Here is a 16,333-nt window from a genome sequence, read left to right on the forward strand (position 1 = left end):
GAACAGTTCTTGCCGACAGAGGCATGTCTTGTATCCATTTGATTATCTTGTCTTTGTTCGGAAGATCATCAAAAAGTTCATTGGCTACATCCAGCTTGAACGTTTTAGCATACTTGCCGTCTGTGAATGGTTTTCTGTTCTTCACTATTGCTAAAGATCCACCAAAGCTAGCGGAATTATAGTCACCTTGCCGAGTCGGAGTTGCTGCTGGCTAGCTTGCACCTGGCTTAGTAGCTCTTGGCACGCTTTCTTCCTGCTGTCTCCCGCAGGGTATTTCAATGCAAAGACGGCATGGCATGTGTCGAAGTGCCGCTTTACATTCGACCTTTTTATCGATTTTATGGCATAAGCAATCATATAAAGTACCCTTGTCATTAGAGCACTTACTACACACGTCTGCAAGGTCAGGGGTCCACTGATGAAGTTTAACAGGAGTCACATAAGTCCTCATCAGCCATTTATATTGTAATAGCCTCATTCTAGTACTTATTGTTTGTTTTTGTGCTTTAAGGCATCCATGTTCCCAATCAATTACTTCAATATTTTCTTTAATATCTAGTTTCCATGCCGCCAATCTATTTTTACTTGATTCTGTATTATGTGAGACTAGAGATTTATAGAACATTGATATCTTCTTACATCCATGCAAACCTGACTGGACAATATCTTCTAAACTGGACAAAGGGGGCTCATACATGATGTTTTTGATTTGTACTGACATAAAGTGTTTTAACTGCAGATATTTGAAAAAATGCTTATTGGGAATAGAAAATTTCTGACATATATGAATGTAAGCATTTCACCATTTACATAAAGGTCACCTATTGATTTTATACCATTATTTTCCCATAATTTAAAACCCCCATCTGCTCCTACAGCTTTAAAAGTCGCATTACCCCATATAGGAGAGAAGCGTGAAAGTAAAGGAGTGTCTCCTATATGTTTGTGTGATTCAAACCAGATACCTATAGTATTTTTCAGAAATGGATTTTTGGTCTGCCGTTTTAATACTCTATTCTCAGCAGAATATAAATAATGCTTTCGCAAAGCCCGACGCGCAGCCTTCACAGAAGCTGTGACCGCCGAACACGACTCCTCAGCCGGTGTGGCGGATTTTCTGCGCCGGTGGCATATAAGGAGGTGGAGCCGAGCTGCTTTTAGGGGTATGTTCAAAGCCGCCGCAGTACGCGATGAACACTATCGAGACGAGGCTGAGTGAGACATTGTTGGCTGGGTGACGCACACATCGACACATTTCATACGCAGATCTTTTGTTATGTTATGAGAGAGACCGATTACGTGGTCCGCCCCAAACTATTATTTTTTTTAGTAGTTGTATGCGCACATCGACACATTTCATACGCGGATCTTTTGTTACGTTATGAGAGAGACCGATTACATGGTCCGCCCCAAACTATTCTTGTTTTTTTACACACCTACCTGTTACTTGGAACCCACGAAGCTCTCGTCCTCTGCACCTGTGCAATCCCTTTTTCACAACGAACAGGGTCCCTTTCAAACTTATGAAGGGTAATTCCATTCTCCTGAGTGTTCAAGCAATGTCCAGCAATGCAATGAGCCGGCATTTTGACTAACACGAAGGAACAACGAGCTACCTTCCCCGATTTAAAACTAATGGAAACAAACGAGTCCACTGGGGGGGGGGGGGGGGGGGGGCTGTCCTTTACGTCACTTCCTGCTCCTTCTCAAAAACAAATCCCTGAGAGGATTTTCATGGCGGGAGATACAATAAGCTGTATACGTCAAAATCATGGTTTGTGTTGAAAAAACACATGGGACCATATTGGCTGTGGGTTTTTCATTAATAATATACCAAAAATCATCAATTTCATGACAGGCCCACTTTAAAAAAAGTTTACATTACTGACCTTTAGAGGAGGTAGATGGCTGGGCAGAGTCCTTGTTGCCATTTGTGATGCTAAGTTCTTCCTGGTTGCTTTGGGGTGGCGGTGCTTTGTCTGGAGCTTCACCAACCACTTCAAATTCTACATCCCTCTCTAGATCTTCACTACCAATGAAAATACAGTACTGTTTTATGAAAGGTCAGGAACCATATACAAAAAATATCTGCACTGCTTGTATCCATATCACACATTGTATATTAAGAATTAAATATATGGGTGACATACGCATGCAAGACGTTAATAAGGAGTGTGTAGTCTTGGAGAAAGTCATCAGCTTGGAGTCGACTCCCATTACGGATCCCAAAATCAGAAAGAAACTTGCTGTTGTTGGCTAACACAGAAGACAAGTGAAAGATTAGCAGTTAGAGCTCAATGCAGGTTTTGTACATTAATTTGAACGAGATCACAAAAAAAAAATACACCACTAAATATGACAGCAAAATGTTGAAGCACAAGTTTCTTCTTAAATATGACCAACATTCTTCTTTACCTTCAGTCTCTCCTTCCTCTGAGGAGATTAGGATTGTCCCTTTTCCATCTTCTATCTGAACATCTGGAGCAACCATGCCAAACCGCTCCTTTAAGATCTAAATACAAGCACCAAGAAATCAAATAAATCAAAGGCATTAAATATAAAACCAGATTTGGATTTAACGTCAGCAAATGCAGTCAGCAATGATAAAGAACCTATACCCCAAAATGGTAAAGAGGTTATTGTCCTATTAACTTCAATGTTTTACCAGAGGCTCTACATAACTTGTCTTAGAAAATTATTTTGCAACTGAATATTTATTCCAGGATCAACAGCTGTGGGCTGTGTGTTGTGACCGGAGGAACAAGGTCGCCCACAAGTAGGTGAAATGAATTTCCTCCGTAGGGTGTCCTGGGGTGAGAAGCTCGGTCATCCGGGAGGAGCTCAGAGTAGAGCCGGTGCGCCTCTACATTGAGAGGCCAGATGAGCTGCCTCAGGCATCCGATTAGAATGCCCCTTCCGGACGCCTCTCTCAATGAGATGTTACGGGCACGTCCAAATGCAGGAAGGCCCTGGGAACAACCCATGATGGAAAGACTGTCTCCCGAGTGGCCCGGGAACACCTCAGGATCCCCCCTGAAAAGCTGGATCAAGTGCTTGTGGAGCGGGAAGTCTGGACATCGGTGATAAAGCTACTGCCCCCGTGACCCAACCTCGGATAAGCGTAAGAAATGGGTGGATGGATATTTATTTTTGTGTACACTACACTTTAGTGTTAAAGTTTGAATATCAATTACAAGACAGCTCATTGAAAAAAAAAAACCTGAACTGAAACTGAAAAAAAATTCTTCTATTCCTTTCGGCTTGTCTCGTTAGGGGTCACCACAGCGTGTCATTTTGTCCTTGTAAGCCTATCGCCTGCATCTTCCTCTCCAACACCGAGTGCCCTCATGTCTTCCCTCACAACATCCATCAACCTTCTCTTTGGTTTTCCTCTTGCTATTTAGCCTGCCAGCTCCATCCTCAGCACCCTTCTACCAATATACTCATTCTCTCTTCTCTGGACATGTCCAAACCATCAAAAACAAACTGCCGAATATATTTTGGGGATTTGATTGATAGGATTAAAAACATTGTTTTTCCATCTGTCTTGGCGAAGCAGATTGCGTGGTAGTCTTGTTGTGAACACGCCTAGCTCAGAAATGAGATGAGTTGTTGTTGTTGTGGTTGGCCTTTTCCAATTAAGTTTGCATCTTCTCTCTGTACTTGCATTGGTGTTAATTCCAGCATGCATGGTTGGTTTTTGACTTGTGCACTAGGGCTGGACGATAGTGGGGAAAAAAATGTCATTGCTGTTTTCTGTAACCCTGCAATACATATTTCAATGTTAAAAAACAATTAACCCACAAAACATGAAACATATTTTTTTCTGTGCAGCAAACTATGTGCAGTAAATAACAGTACGTGGAGTTTTTTTGTATGAAGACCATTCACGAATTATGTAAAAAAAAAAAAAATCATGCCCAGTTACAGTTACAGAAATAAATGTATAAAATCAACATTTTCTTCACTAAATATATTTCCAAAGGTGCTATTGAGATGAAACTGTCACCAAAAGCTGAGAAGGACCCATGTAATTCATACATACAAAAAGTAGAACATTTGGATTACCCAGTTAAATACTGCAAGAATATAGTCTGTCTGATGAGAGCAAAATTTAACTGCATTAAGGTTGCCATAATGCACATCAGGTTTGGATGAGAAACAGCACTACACAGCACCCTAAAAACACTATACCAACGGTGAAGTTCAGAGGTAGGAACATGATGGTGTGGGCCTGCTTTCCAGCAAATGGTACTGCTAAACTTCACATTATTAAGGAAGGATGAGTGGGCAATTGTACCAAAATATTGTTGCCATCTACCAGGATATAAAAACAACAGTGGCAATTTCAGCAAGACGATAATACAAAATATATGGCCCAAAAAACACTCTAAATTGGTTTCAAAGAAAAAAAAAATGCGCAGATGGCCCAACCAATCACCCGACTTGAATGCAATCGAAAATCTATGGCAAGAAATGAAAGTCAAACTCCACAGAAAAAACCTGCGGATCCTTGATGATTTGAAGACTGCTTGTGCGGCAGAATGGGCCAAAATCTCACCAGAGCAATGCATGCAACTAGTTTCTCTATTAAATGAGGCGTCTTGAACACTTTGCAAAACAAAGGATTTTGTACACAGAATTTAATAAATACCTAGCCTGTTCAATACTTTCCCCCTGTCAATTGACATTACATAATGATCTAATAAAAGAATGTATATAATTATACTGTTATATAAGAGTACAGTAATAATATAACTTGATTTCTTTTCATATTTATTCTATTTAGTCTCGATCACTTGGGTTGTTCCCAACATTTGGTGAAATTTTCATGTCAATACCACCTTTTGAAATATAGTGGGAAAAATTGAGATGTGTTAAATACTTATTTCACCTGCTGTTGACTATAGCCTGAGCACATTCCTAAAACTATTCATTTGTTTTTAATCAGTTATTTTACACCTAAATTTGAACATATGCATGATCATCTCCATATTTGAGTGCATTAACTAAAGAGAGGTGGCGCAACAGGTTAGAGCATCTGCTTCACAGTTCTGAGGACTGAGGTTAAAATAACGGATCTGCCTGTGTGGAGTTTGCATGTTCTCCCCATGCCTGCATGGGTTTTCTCCGGGCACTCTGGTTTCGTCCCACATCTCAAAAACATGCAACATTAATTGGACACTCTAAATTGCCCCTAGGTGTGAGGAGTGTTGTTTCTATGTGCCCTGTGATTGGCTAGCAATAAGTTCAGGGTGTACCCCGCCTCCTGCCCGAAGTTAGCAAGGATAGGCTCCACCACTCCTAAGACCCTTGTGAGGATAAGCATTTCAACTGATGGATGGATGGATGGATTGATAGTTAAAGCAAAAAACATTGTGCACACCTGCTGAATTTTGTCCCCTCAATAATACTGTGGCTCTCCCCTAAAATATAATCTGGTGTGTCAGTTATTTGTTGTTCACATTCTCAAGAAGGATACAGCAAATGCAGGCGTGTAATTATTTCCCAAGTCCTCAGTAATAGTTATCATCCAAAAGAACCAAGTATTTAACATTCAGGGCTGATTGGTGTGTGGTTTGCTGTGTTGTAAATTTACTGTAACATCAGTGTTTGTCACATATTAATATTGAAGTTGATTGACGGCATTTCCGAACTTGAACATAAGATGCCGCTACAGTGAAGAAAATAAGTATTTGAACACCCTGCTATATTGCAAGTTCTCCCTCTTAGAAATAATGGAGGGGTGTGAAATTTTTATCGTAGGTGCATGTTCACTGTGAGAGATATAATCTAAAAAGAAAAATCCAGAAATAACAATGTATGATTTTCTACCGATTTATTTGTGTGATACAGCTGCAAATAAGTATTTGAACACCTGAGAAAACCAATGTTAGTATTTGCTACAGTAGCCTTTGTTTGCAATTCCAGAGGTCAAACGTTCCCTATAGTTGCTCACCAGGTTTGCACACACTGCAGGAGGGATTTTGGCCCACTCCTCCAGCCAGATCTTCTCTAGATGTCCTGTCCCATGTGCAGAAAAACACCCCCAAAGCATGATGCTACCACCTCCATGCTTAACAGTATGGATGGTGTTCTTGCGATGGAACTTATCATTAGACTTCCTCCAAACAAGGTCAGTGGAATTATGACCAAAAAGTTCCATTTTGGTCTCATCTTTATTAAATTTATCAAAACTTTCTCCCATGACTCCTCTGTATCATCCAAATGGTCATTGGGAAACTTAAGACGGGCCTTAACATGTGCTGGTTTAAGCCTGCATCCTTCTGTGCTATGCATGATTTCAAACCATGACGTCCTTGTGTATTAGCAACAGTCACCTTGGAAACGGTGGTCCTAAGTCTTTTCAGGTCATTGACCAAGTCCTGTCGTGTAGTCCTGGGCTGATTCCTCACCTTTCTAAGGATCATTGAGACCCCACGAGGTGCTATCTTGCATGGGGCTCCACTCCGACTGAGATTGGGTGGACAGGTGTCTTTATGCAGCCAACGACCTCACACAGGTGCATCTGATTCACGCCAGAACCTTGATATGCTTCTTACGGAGCCACTCCTTGGTTTTCCTGGCTGTGTGCTTCGGGTCATTGTCATGTTGAAAGACCCAGCCTCAATGCTCTGACTGAGGGAAAGAGGTTTTCTTCCCCAAAATCTCACAACACATGGGCGCGGTCATCCTCTCCTTAATACAGTGCAGTCGTCTTGTTCCATGTGCAGAAAAACACCCCCAAAGCATGATGCTACCACCCCCATGCTTCACAGTAGGGATGGTGTTCTTGGGATGGAATTTAACATTTGTCTTCCTCCAAACATGGTTAGTGGAATTATGACCAAAAAGTTCAATTTTGCTCTCATCTGACCACAAAACCTTCTCCCATGACTCCTCTGTATCATCCAAATGGTCATTGGCCAACTTAAGATGGGCCATGACATGTGCTGGTTTAAGCAGGGGAACCTTCCGTGCCATGCATGATTTCAAACCATGACGTCTAGTGTATAACCAACCAGCTCTTTTCAGGTCATTGACCAAGTCCTGTGGTGTAGTCCTGGGCTGATTCCTCACCTTTCTAAGTATCATTGAGACCCCACGAGGTGATATCTTGCATGGTGGTCCACTCAGAATGAGATTGACCGTCATGTTTAGCTTCTTCCATTTTCTAATGATTGCTCCAACAGTGGATCTTTTTTTACCAAGCTGCTTGGCAATTTCTCCGTAGCCCTTTCCAGCCATGTGGAGTTGTAAAATTTTGTCTCTCGTATCTTTGGACAGCTCTTTGGTCTTGGCCATGTTATAAGTTTGAGTCTTCCTGATTGTATGGGGTGGACAGGTGTCTTTATGCAGCTAACGACCTCACAAAGGTGCATCTGATTCAGGATAAAACATGGAGTGGAGGTGGACAGACTAACAGGTTTTTGAGGGTCAGAATTCTAGCTGATAGACAGGTATTCAAATACTTACTGTATTTCCAGCTGTAACGCAAATTGTTAAAAAACAAAAAAAAATCATACATTGTAATTTCTGGACGTTTCTTTTTATATTACCTCTCTCACAGTGGACATGCACCTACGATGAAAATTTCAGACCCCTCCATGATTTCTAAGTGGGAGATCTTGCAATATAGCAGGGTGTTCAAATAGTTATTTTCTTCACTGTACATGACTACTGTACACACATATGATGTGATGATCAAACGATATATTGTGCAGCCCTGATTTGCACTGCAATTGACTGACAATCAGTTCCGGGCATAAAGGGGTGTCCACTCAACTGGGATAGGCTCTTACTCACCTAAAAACCGAATAAGGACAAACTGTAGACAGAGTGGAACAGAAGGACCAGCAAATAATCAAATTCTCACATTCAAATGAAAAGGACAAAAATGAGCATGTCATATATAAAACTGTTTTAGATGAAAATATTCATTAATGCTAGATATAAAAAAATCTTTAATTTAAAAAAGATTTTCTCATGGCCATTTAATTTAAAAAAGATTTTCTCATGGCCAGTCCATAAACTGGTCATGTTGCTAACACAGTATTACCTAGATTTTTACACCTTATCCTGTTCCTCACCATTTTCAGCACATAAACCTCCGGATTAATCTATCCCTAAGGCAATATGGAAAATGACATTTGATATTCATTTCAAGTTACACTGCTGTACACTTTCCTTTTCTTATGGTGGTGATGCAACACTGATTTCAAAACAAGTCACTAACCTAAGCCAACACAGTAAAACCAAACAGTAAGTTTCTTTCGGCTTGTCCCTTTCGGGGTCGCCACAGCGTGTCATCTCAGATGAACGCACATATGTTTGGCACAATTTTTACGCCGGATGCCCTTCCTGACGCAACCCTTCTCAGGGAGTGGAGGCCCCAGTGGGATACGAACCAGGGCAGTAAATGTGTGAAAAACAGGAGACCATCAAAGTGAATAAAATAAAATGACCAAATGAAAAATAATAGCACGGTTATAGAGTACCATTGCATGCCTTGTGATGATATTGCTGTGTCACTGTGTAAATTAATTTATCACATACCATCTGTAACCTCAAAACCTCTTATGTCGGTGCTGGTTTAAACTCCCAGTGTGCAATGTCATTCATAATCAGTTTGTTAAATGTAACTCATTTTCTACTTAAATAATGGTTATGACCAATTTAATTTCTTCTTTTGTTGTCAAAGTTTATGCTTGAGATTATCAATTCACCTTGTCTTGCAGAGAGAGGACCATTGTCTTGTGGACATTGATTTTGACTGTGACTTCAGGCTTGCTGGCACACACGTAACAGTTGGGGCCAGGCGGGTCTAGGATACAAGGAACTAGCAGCTTCTTCCTGAGGTTAGGACACTTATTCAAGAAGATCTGGAGAGGAGAAAAAAACCCAAGCCATTATTAAGGATTACTGATCAGTTTGTGAATAGCAAAAAAATACTTAATGAAACTGTGGTTAGAGCAGTGGTTGTCGTGCCACACACGACTTAATTAAGGCTTCTTTATTCTTGTGCGTGCGGCAACCGCATTGATGTCACTGTGGCTATCCCACACACAGTTGGCCTTTGTACTTGTGCGCTGAGTTTTGAAAATGTCTTGCTGTCCTCCTCCAAGTTGTTGCTATGGCTGGTATTGGCGAGGACAACATGGGATGGAGTTTCCTCCGGATTTTATGGCCAACTTCCGGAACAAACAATAGTGACCATAGAACAGTGCGTTTTAGAATAAATGGACTTACATGACCAGATGATGCGGCTACTTATATTGCAAAATCAATTAAGAAAGCAGTAGCATAAGTTGTATATAGAGCCACTAATTGAAAGTTGGGATGGCGGTATTAAAAACCCGAGGGGAAAGCTGAGTACATCATTGCAAGGGTTGCATTTTTATGTCAGTTTTTGGGCATTTGTTAACATTTCTTCAGTTTCAGACTTTTTGGACATTTGTTTACATTTTTATTGTTTAACAAAAGCTTAACTGAAATACTACCGCGCAAACCTGACTTGGTGTGTTCTCTTGTATTCACTCTGGACATGCCAAAATAGTTAATTGTTAAATATTGTCATACAATATACTTGTGCAATGTATTGTATAATACTAACGCCCAAGTTAACTTCGAAATTCTGGAAAACACTTCTACACATTTTAACGAACATGACATGAAGATGACACCCCGCAGTTCAGTGAGCTGAGCCCATGTTCCCGCGAGAAAGCAAGGACAAGGAAACAAGACATTTGTTGTGGCACTCCCACACGAAGTAGATTAACTGCCAGTGCCCTAGACCATGTATGATGCATTTTTACAATGGGTTTTGCTTCTAACCATATGATCAAAACAAGTAATGTTTTTTCATCATATTATTCTAAAGGTAAGCACTTTATTTGAACATACTTTTTTAAAAATGTATTCTCTATTTTGAAATTTACAGCCTTACTTTTATTTAGTAAAAGAGAGAGCACACAGTCGTGCTCATACATTTGATTACCCAAGCAGCATTTCTAGGATGGATAAATTTAATGTAATTTTAATGGGATTAAAATAAAATGATGGGGTTCTGTTGATTAAAATCAACCTCTGATCTCAAACTCTCTCTGGTACAGTTTGCAGCCGAGTATGAAGCGGCGGGGTGAAATCAGCACCTCCAAATCTGAGACCATGGTCCTCAGTCAGAAAAGGGTGGTGTGCCCTCTTCAGGTTGGGAATTCCCCTCAAGAACACTATCACTGTTGTATTGTCCAGCGAACCTGAAACCTTCCCTCACAGCTGATTTGAATGAAGCTGGTGTCTTGTAACTCCTAATAGCTCCTTTCTGTCATCAGAATTTGCTGCAACACCCCCTTTTCTTCTTCTTGCGTTTTGTTGTTTCATGCATCTAGCAAATGGAGCATTATTGCCAAGTGGTTTGGAGTGTGGATAGTACAGTGAACTAGGTATGGGTCTCCTGTCTGACTGCATGCCCCAGACCATGACGGTTAGGAACAAAAACATAAACCTCTATACTTTAGTAAAGAATGGTGGATAAACTAACCGTGCGGCAGGATTCCAGTTCCCCTGCCAGAATCTTGAGCCCCTCCAACACAATGAGTCCAGCGATGACAGCATTGGTTGTCGCAATAGCTGGGATTATGTTACCTGCCATCGCTGATACAACAAATCCAGTTAAATGCATACGTTTCCCCTAAAGTTACTTGTGTTTTTGACATAGAAAGCAAAAAAAAAAAAAAAATCTTACACTTGACGTCAAAGCGACTTTTCATGTTCATGCTGAAGATGTACATTCGGAGGTTAGCTGCTGCTGTGACAAAGTCCATGGCAGGAGGGTCATCCTGATAAGACAAGCAGACACTATTCTCACACAGGTCAATAAAAACACAGACTCACAGTACCTTTGAAAGCATAAGATCAATTTAGTACATGTTAGGGCTGCACGATATTTTGTTCAAGCATTGTCATTGAGATGCACTTGTGTGTCACATTTCAGGGTCTGCTGCAATATTAGTACACTGGGATATCCAGTGAATCAACTGTAGCATTAAAAACGACCAGTAGAGGGACCTGTTCAGACAGGCTAATAGAAAATGTACGCTTGCTTCATTTGTTTTGAAACTAGGAAGGCATGAGGCAGCTGTGTGAGCACATGAGGTGGGATTAGAACCACTGCATGAATGGGACTGAATGTATTCTTTTGAAATACAGTACACCACCATCCTATCCTATCCTTTCTGGGTTCACGTTCCCATACCACAACCTTACAGTCAGCTTTAGTTTAAACACTGTACATTGACATTGCAATTTATTGCGTTGTAATACAAGAGTGGATCAATGATTTTGTTCATATAGTCAGCATGAGCAGTGAGAAATGCAAAGATATCCTTTCATCACTCTTCCTGTCCTGTGTTGCATGTTTTTGTTTCCATATAAAGTACAAAAGTCATTTTTTGTTCTAATTCTCAGTTTAATAAAAACATCATTCAACCAACAATTTTTTCCTCATCTCTGAGATTGTCGGGTGAAAGTTGCAACTAGCTACTACTGTGGACTGAATGGTTGGCAACAATGGGGAAATGAAATGTTAGTATTTTGAGGGTAAAACCTCATCAGCAACACTGAAAAAGAAAGCAAACTAGTTTGGTTTTGGACAGATGATCTTAGTTCAAAATTTTGAATTACGAACCATGAACTGAAATAGTTGAGTTTTGGAATGATGAAGTGAGCTTTAAACTCGTTCACGTAGAACACGAACTTTCCAAACAGTGATTCTGTGCAGGTGTTAAAAAATAAATAAATAAAAATTGCAAGGTCATCTTCTCACCCCAAGTATTGTGCAGCCCTAGTTTGAGTGGATTTTTAAGGTCAGGAAAACACACCATTGTGTTCTGACCAAAAACAACTATAAGTGCATGTATGTAAACAACCAATATGTATACCAGACAGCTTATGAGATTTTGAAATTTGGAACAAATGCAAATACAGTGGTACCTCTACTTACAAACGGCTCTAGTAACAAAAGTTTCAGGTTATGAAACGTCTCCTCAGAAAAATATTCTCTCCAGTTACGAAGGAAATTCAGGATACGAAACGGGGAAAAAAATGGCGCTGGATTCCCCAGATTCCACCAAACATAAACATCCTGGATCTTGGTTTGTGTGGCGCGATAGGGTTCCTTTCCCACTGGCTATCACTGTAGCATCTTCCTGGCAAAAAAATTGGCTCGGAGGGACGTCAATCTTTATCCATGATATTTTTTGAATCCCTGGAACACTCGACTGTCACTAAATCACGCTAGCGCTGTCACAAGCTTACACACATTGGAAAAGTACAACTTTTTCATTTGTGTTTTTTGCATATTTATTCATCTTTCTCCACCATGAGCCCCAAGAAACCTTAGTGGAAATCAAATAGTGTCCGTGGGTACGTTCGTATGTATATTTTCTTTCGGCTGTCTAAGTTTCCCTCCTTCTCCATCCCTCAAGATGCCTTTTGCTTGTCACTCACCACTCTCTTCGCATAGTCGCTCAATGCTAAAGGTAAATGAAAAATTTTTTTTTTTCAATTATTCTTTACATTAGGTACTTTGAATGCTTATTGTAGGCGCCGGGGGTATTTACGAAAATTTAAAGTTACGAAACGACTTCCAGAACTGATTAATTTGCTAAGTAGAGGTATCGCTGGAAATCAAACTTAAATATTCAATTCACTGAAGACAAGATTGTGTTTCATTTTCAAAGGCCCATTTTTGTTATTTTTCCAAGAGATTTAAAGATGGGCTGGTTACCTTATCCCAAACGAGCTCTGCACCATCTCCTTTCTCTTCTAACAATGAGTGGAGGGTCTCCACGCTTTCCTGAAATAGTTTGCAGTAGCCCCAAATACCAAGAACCTGCTGGTCCTTTAAACCTGAACCGGAGGATTCTTCCTTAGGGTATCCTATAGGAAATGTTACCAAAGTCACTCAAACACACCCATTACATTGAATACTCAATAAGAGTAAATATACATGTACCACTTTACCAATACAGTATTTTCATATATTAAGTGAGCAAGTTACATTGGCTGCTGGAATAATCAGAGATAAAAAAAAAGTTAAACACCAGTTTTCTCCAGTTGCTGCCAGTCCAGTGGTGTAGGAGCTTTCCTTTTTTTCCACAGTTTATCCATAGTTAATAGGTACATGATGTCATCTTTGAAAAGCTGAAGAACAGAACCAACAGGTTCATTTCAACGTGAGCTATGCAGGTATGTAAAGAACCACATTATATGGACAGATCTGTGAACACTGAGTCAGTATTCACTCTTGGCATGACTGGTAATTTGATACCTTATTGAAGAGTTTGATGGCATCATATTTGTTGCCGCGGGCCCACTGCTTGGTAGAAACACGCTTGACATCTCCATCCTTTTCTGCGGCTGTAGCGCGAGCTGCAGTTTCTTCAGGGTTCCCTGTATTAAAAAACACACACTTTTCACACTGCACAATTCTTTTCTGTGCAACAAATACTTTTTGCTCTAGATGCATACAAAGAGTAGATATTTGCAATGACCAGCTACTGCACATAAATGAAGAAAGACAACCTGAGATAGAATCCCTCCACGTCAATGTCTTGATGAATTTTGTAAAGAAAAAAAAAAACTCACATGAAGCCTCTGGATCCGCAGTATCAGGTGAGACATCTTGATCAGCGTCCTCTTCTCCAAATAGCTGGCTGGAAAAGCATTATGGTGCATGCACTTAATCTATAGAACACCTTTGGTCATCCATTCAACAACTCATGGTAAATCTCAATTTGTATTTCGGTCAATAATAGTTCTTGCATTGATAAATGAATCAGACTCACTTGAAGAGATACTTTGCCCAGACAATGCAGTGAATGGGCTCAGATGGTGTGTTTCTTATAGTGCACCCTGGGAAGGTCTTCTGAGCAGGTTTAGGCTGGCACTCATAGCACTCGGTCATTCCCTGAGGAAAGAGGATAAACAAAACATTTGAAGCATAAACTTAATTCTATGCTTGCTTGTGTGGTTTAATTTCGCAACAACAGAGGGTTATGATACAGCATATCTCAGAGGAGTAAATTTATTTTGAGTACCTTCTTGATTACCGTGACCTGTCCAAGGTATCCTGCTGTGCCACTCTCAATGAGAGGAATGTCGGCTGCCAAACACATCCTGTTCACATGGTTGCGGGCAGCTGAGAGAGAAGTATATTAGTATCCTCATTACCTTGAGAAAAATGAAACACGGTCAATGAGCCCAGATATATAGTACCTCGGTTATCCAGAGCATTCATCACCAGAATGAAATTTTTGAAGAACTCAACGTTGTAATCAGGACTGTCGGGGGGAAATTATTCTTTTATTAATGCATTGATTACACTTCAATATCCACTGACAAAATTGATACAGAACAAGGAAAATTACTTCATGATGCTGTCATGGTAGGCAGTGATGTTTGCAGAGGGGCAAAACTGCAAGGCACTCTCTTTGGCGACCTGGTTATGAAGACATAATAGTTAACTGCAGAGACAAACGCAGCAACCGTGCATTGTTAGACTGGTGGGTATCTCAAAATGCCACACTTTGAACATACCTGTGCTTTAGACTTGCCAACATGCTTTTTCTGAAAGAGGAACTGCCGATTCAAATTGCTGACATCAATTGTGTCCAAGTCAATCTGTAAAATAAACATTTCATAAGGTGATCAAGCTACTGTGTCCATGCAATAACATTTACATTATTCTACAGACAAAAATATGAAGAAATAGGAACATATACACTATACCAATCTGCAACAACGTCAGATACGTTGGTAAGAGAAGCTTTAGACATACACGATGTAGTTAACACTAACAGTACTTAAATTAAGTGCCTATGGCTGTGTTATAAATGGACCCAAAAATAGCATATAGTAGTCAGTAAATATTACTAATGAGCAGTTGTTGGAAGTAAAGTCTTGTCTTCTTGCAACAGAGATTTTTTTATGGATCTATACTTTTAAAGCACTGTATTTATTAATCTGATGACTTTGTTACTCCATTTGAAAACAAATAGCTGCAATTTGTTCTTTAACACAGATAAAGCTACATTTAAAAAATAAAATTACTGGAAAGACTGTCACTTGCCCAACCCCAGTGATCAAAGCCTTTATTTGATCACTGCCTTCCATATTTGATTATTTAACTTTGGTCAAAACCAAAACAATTCGTTGTTTTCATTGCATATGTCTATTTTCTCTTGTTCTCATTACAAATGCTGAGCAAGTTAATACAAGTGTCTGACCAATTTGTGTGGATAGTTCCCGCCACCCCCTCCAGTGTTAAATCATCAAAAGGGGTCTTGTACAGGATTGGCAGCAATAATTTACTATTACTTTTGTAGTTACGTAGACTTCAGTCTGCACGTTTTACACTTCAGTACCACTAGTCATATAATATATATATATATATATATATATATATATATATATACACACACACACACACACACACACACATACATACATACATACACACACACACACACACACACCACACACACACACACAAAGCATCTGTACTTCTACTTATATACAAATTGGGAGTACGTTTGCCACATCTGTTTATTAGGTGGGACTTTTGCATATCAGTCGCACGTTTTCTTAATTCCCAATAAAGTCCAAATATTAGGAATAAATAAACAAAAGAATGAATTGCCCACCTACCCCAAAGAGACAGTTTAAATTGAGAGGTCTATCATTGACACAATAATTGAGTCAAGATCACCTCATCGGACTTACCTGTGATAGCACAGGTATAAGCAGATAAATGTGACCGAAGCTAAACCAAATATTTACGTTATTAAGAGCATTCGGGCGAAATTAGTCGTGTTAATGGCGCCAAAATACGTCTTCTGGCGATCGGCATGTGCGTACGAACATAAACGTTCCAAGACAATTATTTAAGTTAAAACAAAAATTCTAAATACTCGAGTTTGTTTGAAAGCGACTCCTAACCAGTCACCAAAGCTGTGCACAGCTGAGATGGGAATACAGTGCTGCACAAAGACTTCATATGTTGGCAAGCTAGCCAATCTATAGCACAAAGACCATAGCATGCTAGCCGGCTAAGATAAGAACCAAACAAACGTAAGTGGTACAGACCACTTCGATGTTTTGGAAGCCTGTGAGAACGAGGTTCTTAAGCAGCTCACAGCCGATACCTCCTGCTCCCACCACCAAAACCTTGGACTTAGAGAGGGAGTCGGCCAACTCTTTTCGAAGGGAACCCACAAGTTGCACCACCATGTTGACGTCTACTGTCACAAACTAAGGCTGTAGCACCGGGATG

The 16,333-nt window shown here is 40.1% G+C and overlaps 1 protein-coding gene across 3 annotated transcripts in view; it reads right to left on the reverse strand.

Annotated features, from left to right (window-relative positions):
* The window catches only part of uba2 (ubiquitin-like modifier activating enzyme 2), a 28,479-nt gene that overhangs the window by 4,092 nt on the left and 8,054 nt on the right, over positions 1-16,333 (reverse strand). The window contains exons 1-16 of one of the 3 annotated variants that reach the window (XM_061822416.1): positions 15,784-15,837; positions 14,599-14,682; positions 14,430-14,500; positions 14,278-14,342; positions 14,100-14,200; positions 13,848-13,969; positions 13,648-13,715; positions 13,331-13,452; positions 13,104-13,203; positions 12,788-12,939; positions 10,745-10,838; positions 10,541-10,653; positions 8,727-8,882; positions 2,416-2,512; positions 2,151-2,256; positions 1,890-2,029 (exon numbers count right to left, since the gene is read on the reverse strand). In XM_061822416.1, the coding sequence (XP_061678400.1) occupies positions 1,890-2,029; positions 2,151-2,256; positions 2,416-2,512; positions 8,727-8,882; positions 10,541-10,653; positions 10,745-10,838; positions 12,788-12,939; positions 13,104-13,203; positions 13,331-13,452; positions 13,648-13,715; positions 13,848-13,969; positions 14,100-14,200; positions 14,278-14,342; positions 14,430-14,434 (1,441 nt within the window). In that variant the 5' untranslated portion in view covers positions 14,435-14,500; positions 14,599-14,682; positions 15,784-15,837. Of the gene's footprint in view, positions 1-1,889; positions 2,030-2,150; positions 2,257-2,415; positions 2,513-8,726; positions 8,883-10,540; positions 10,654-10,744; positions 10,839-12,787; positions 12,940-13,103; positions 13,204-13,330; positions 13,453-13,647; positions 13,716-13,847; positions 13,970-14,099; positions 14,201-14,277; positions 14,343-14,429; positions 14,501-14,598; positions 14,683-15,783; positions 15,838-16,146; positions 16,296-16,333 lie in introns of those variants that run through there. The other 2 variants (XM_061822414.1, XM_061822415.1) reach the window with 2 other exon arrangements.

The sequence above is a fragment of the Syngnathoides biaculeatus genome, chromosome 6, assembly GCF_019802595.1.
Source record: "Syngnathoides biaculeatus isolate LvHL_M chromosome 6, ASM1980259v1, whole genome shotgun sequence".
NCBI lineage: Eukaryota > Metazoa > Chordata > Actinopteri > Syngnathiformes > Syngnathidae > Syngnathoides > Syngnathoides biaculeatus.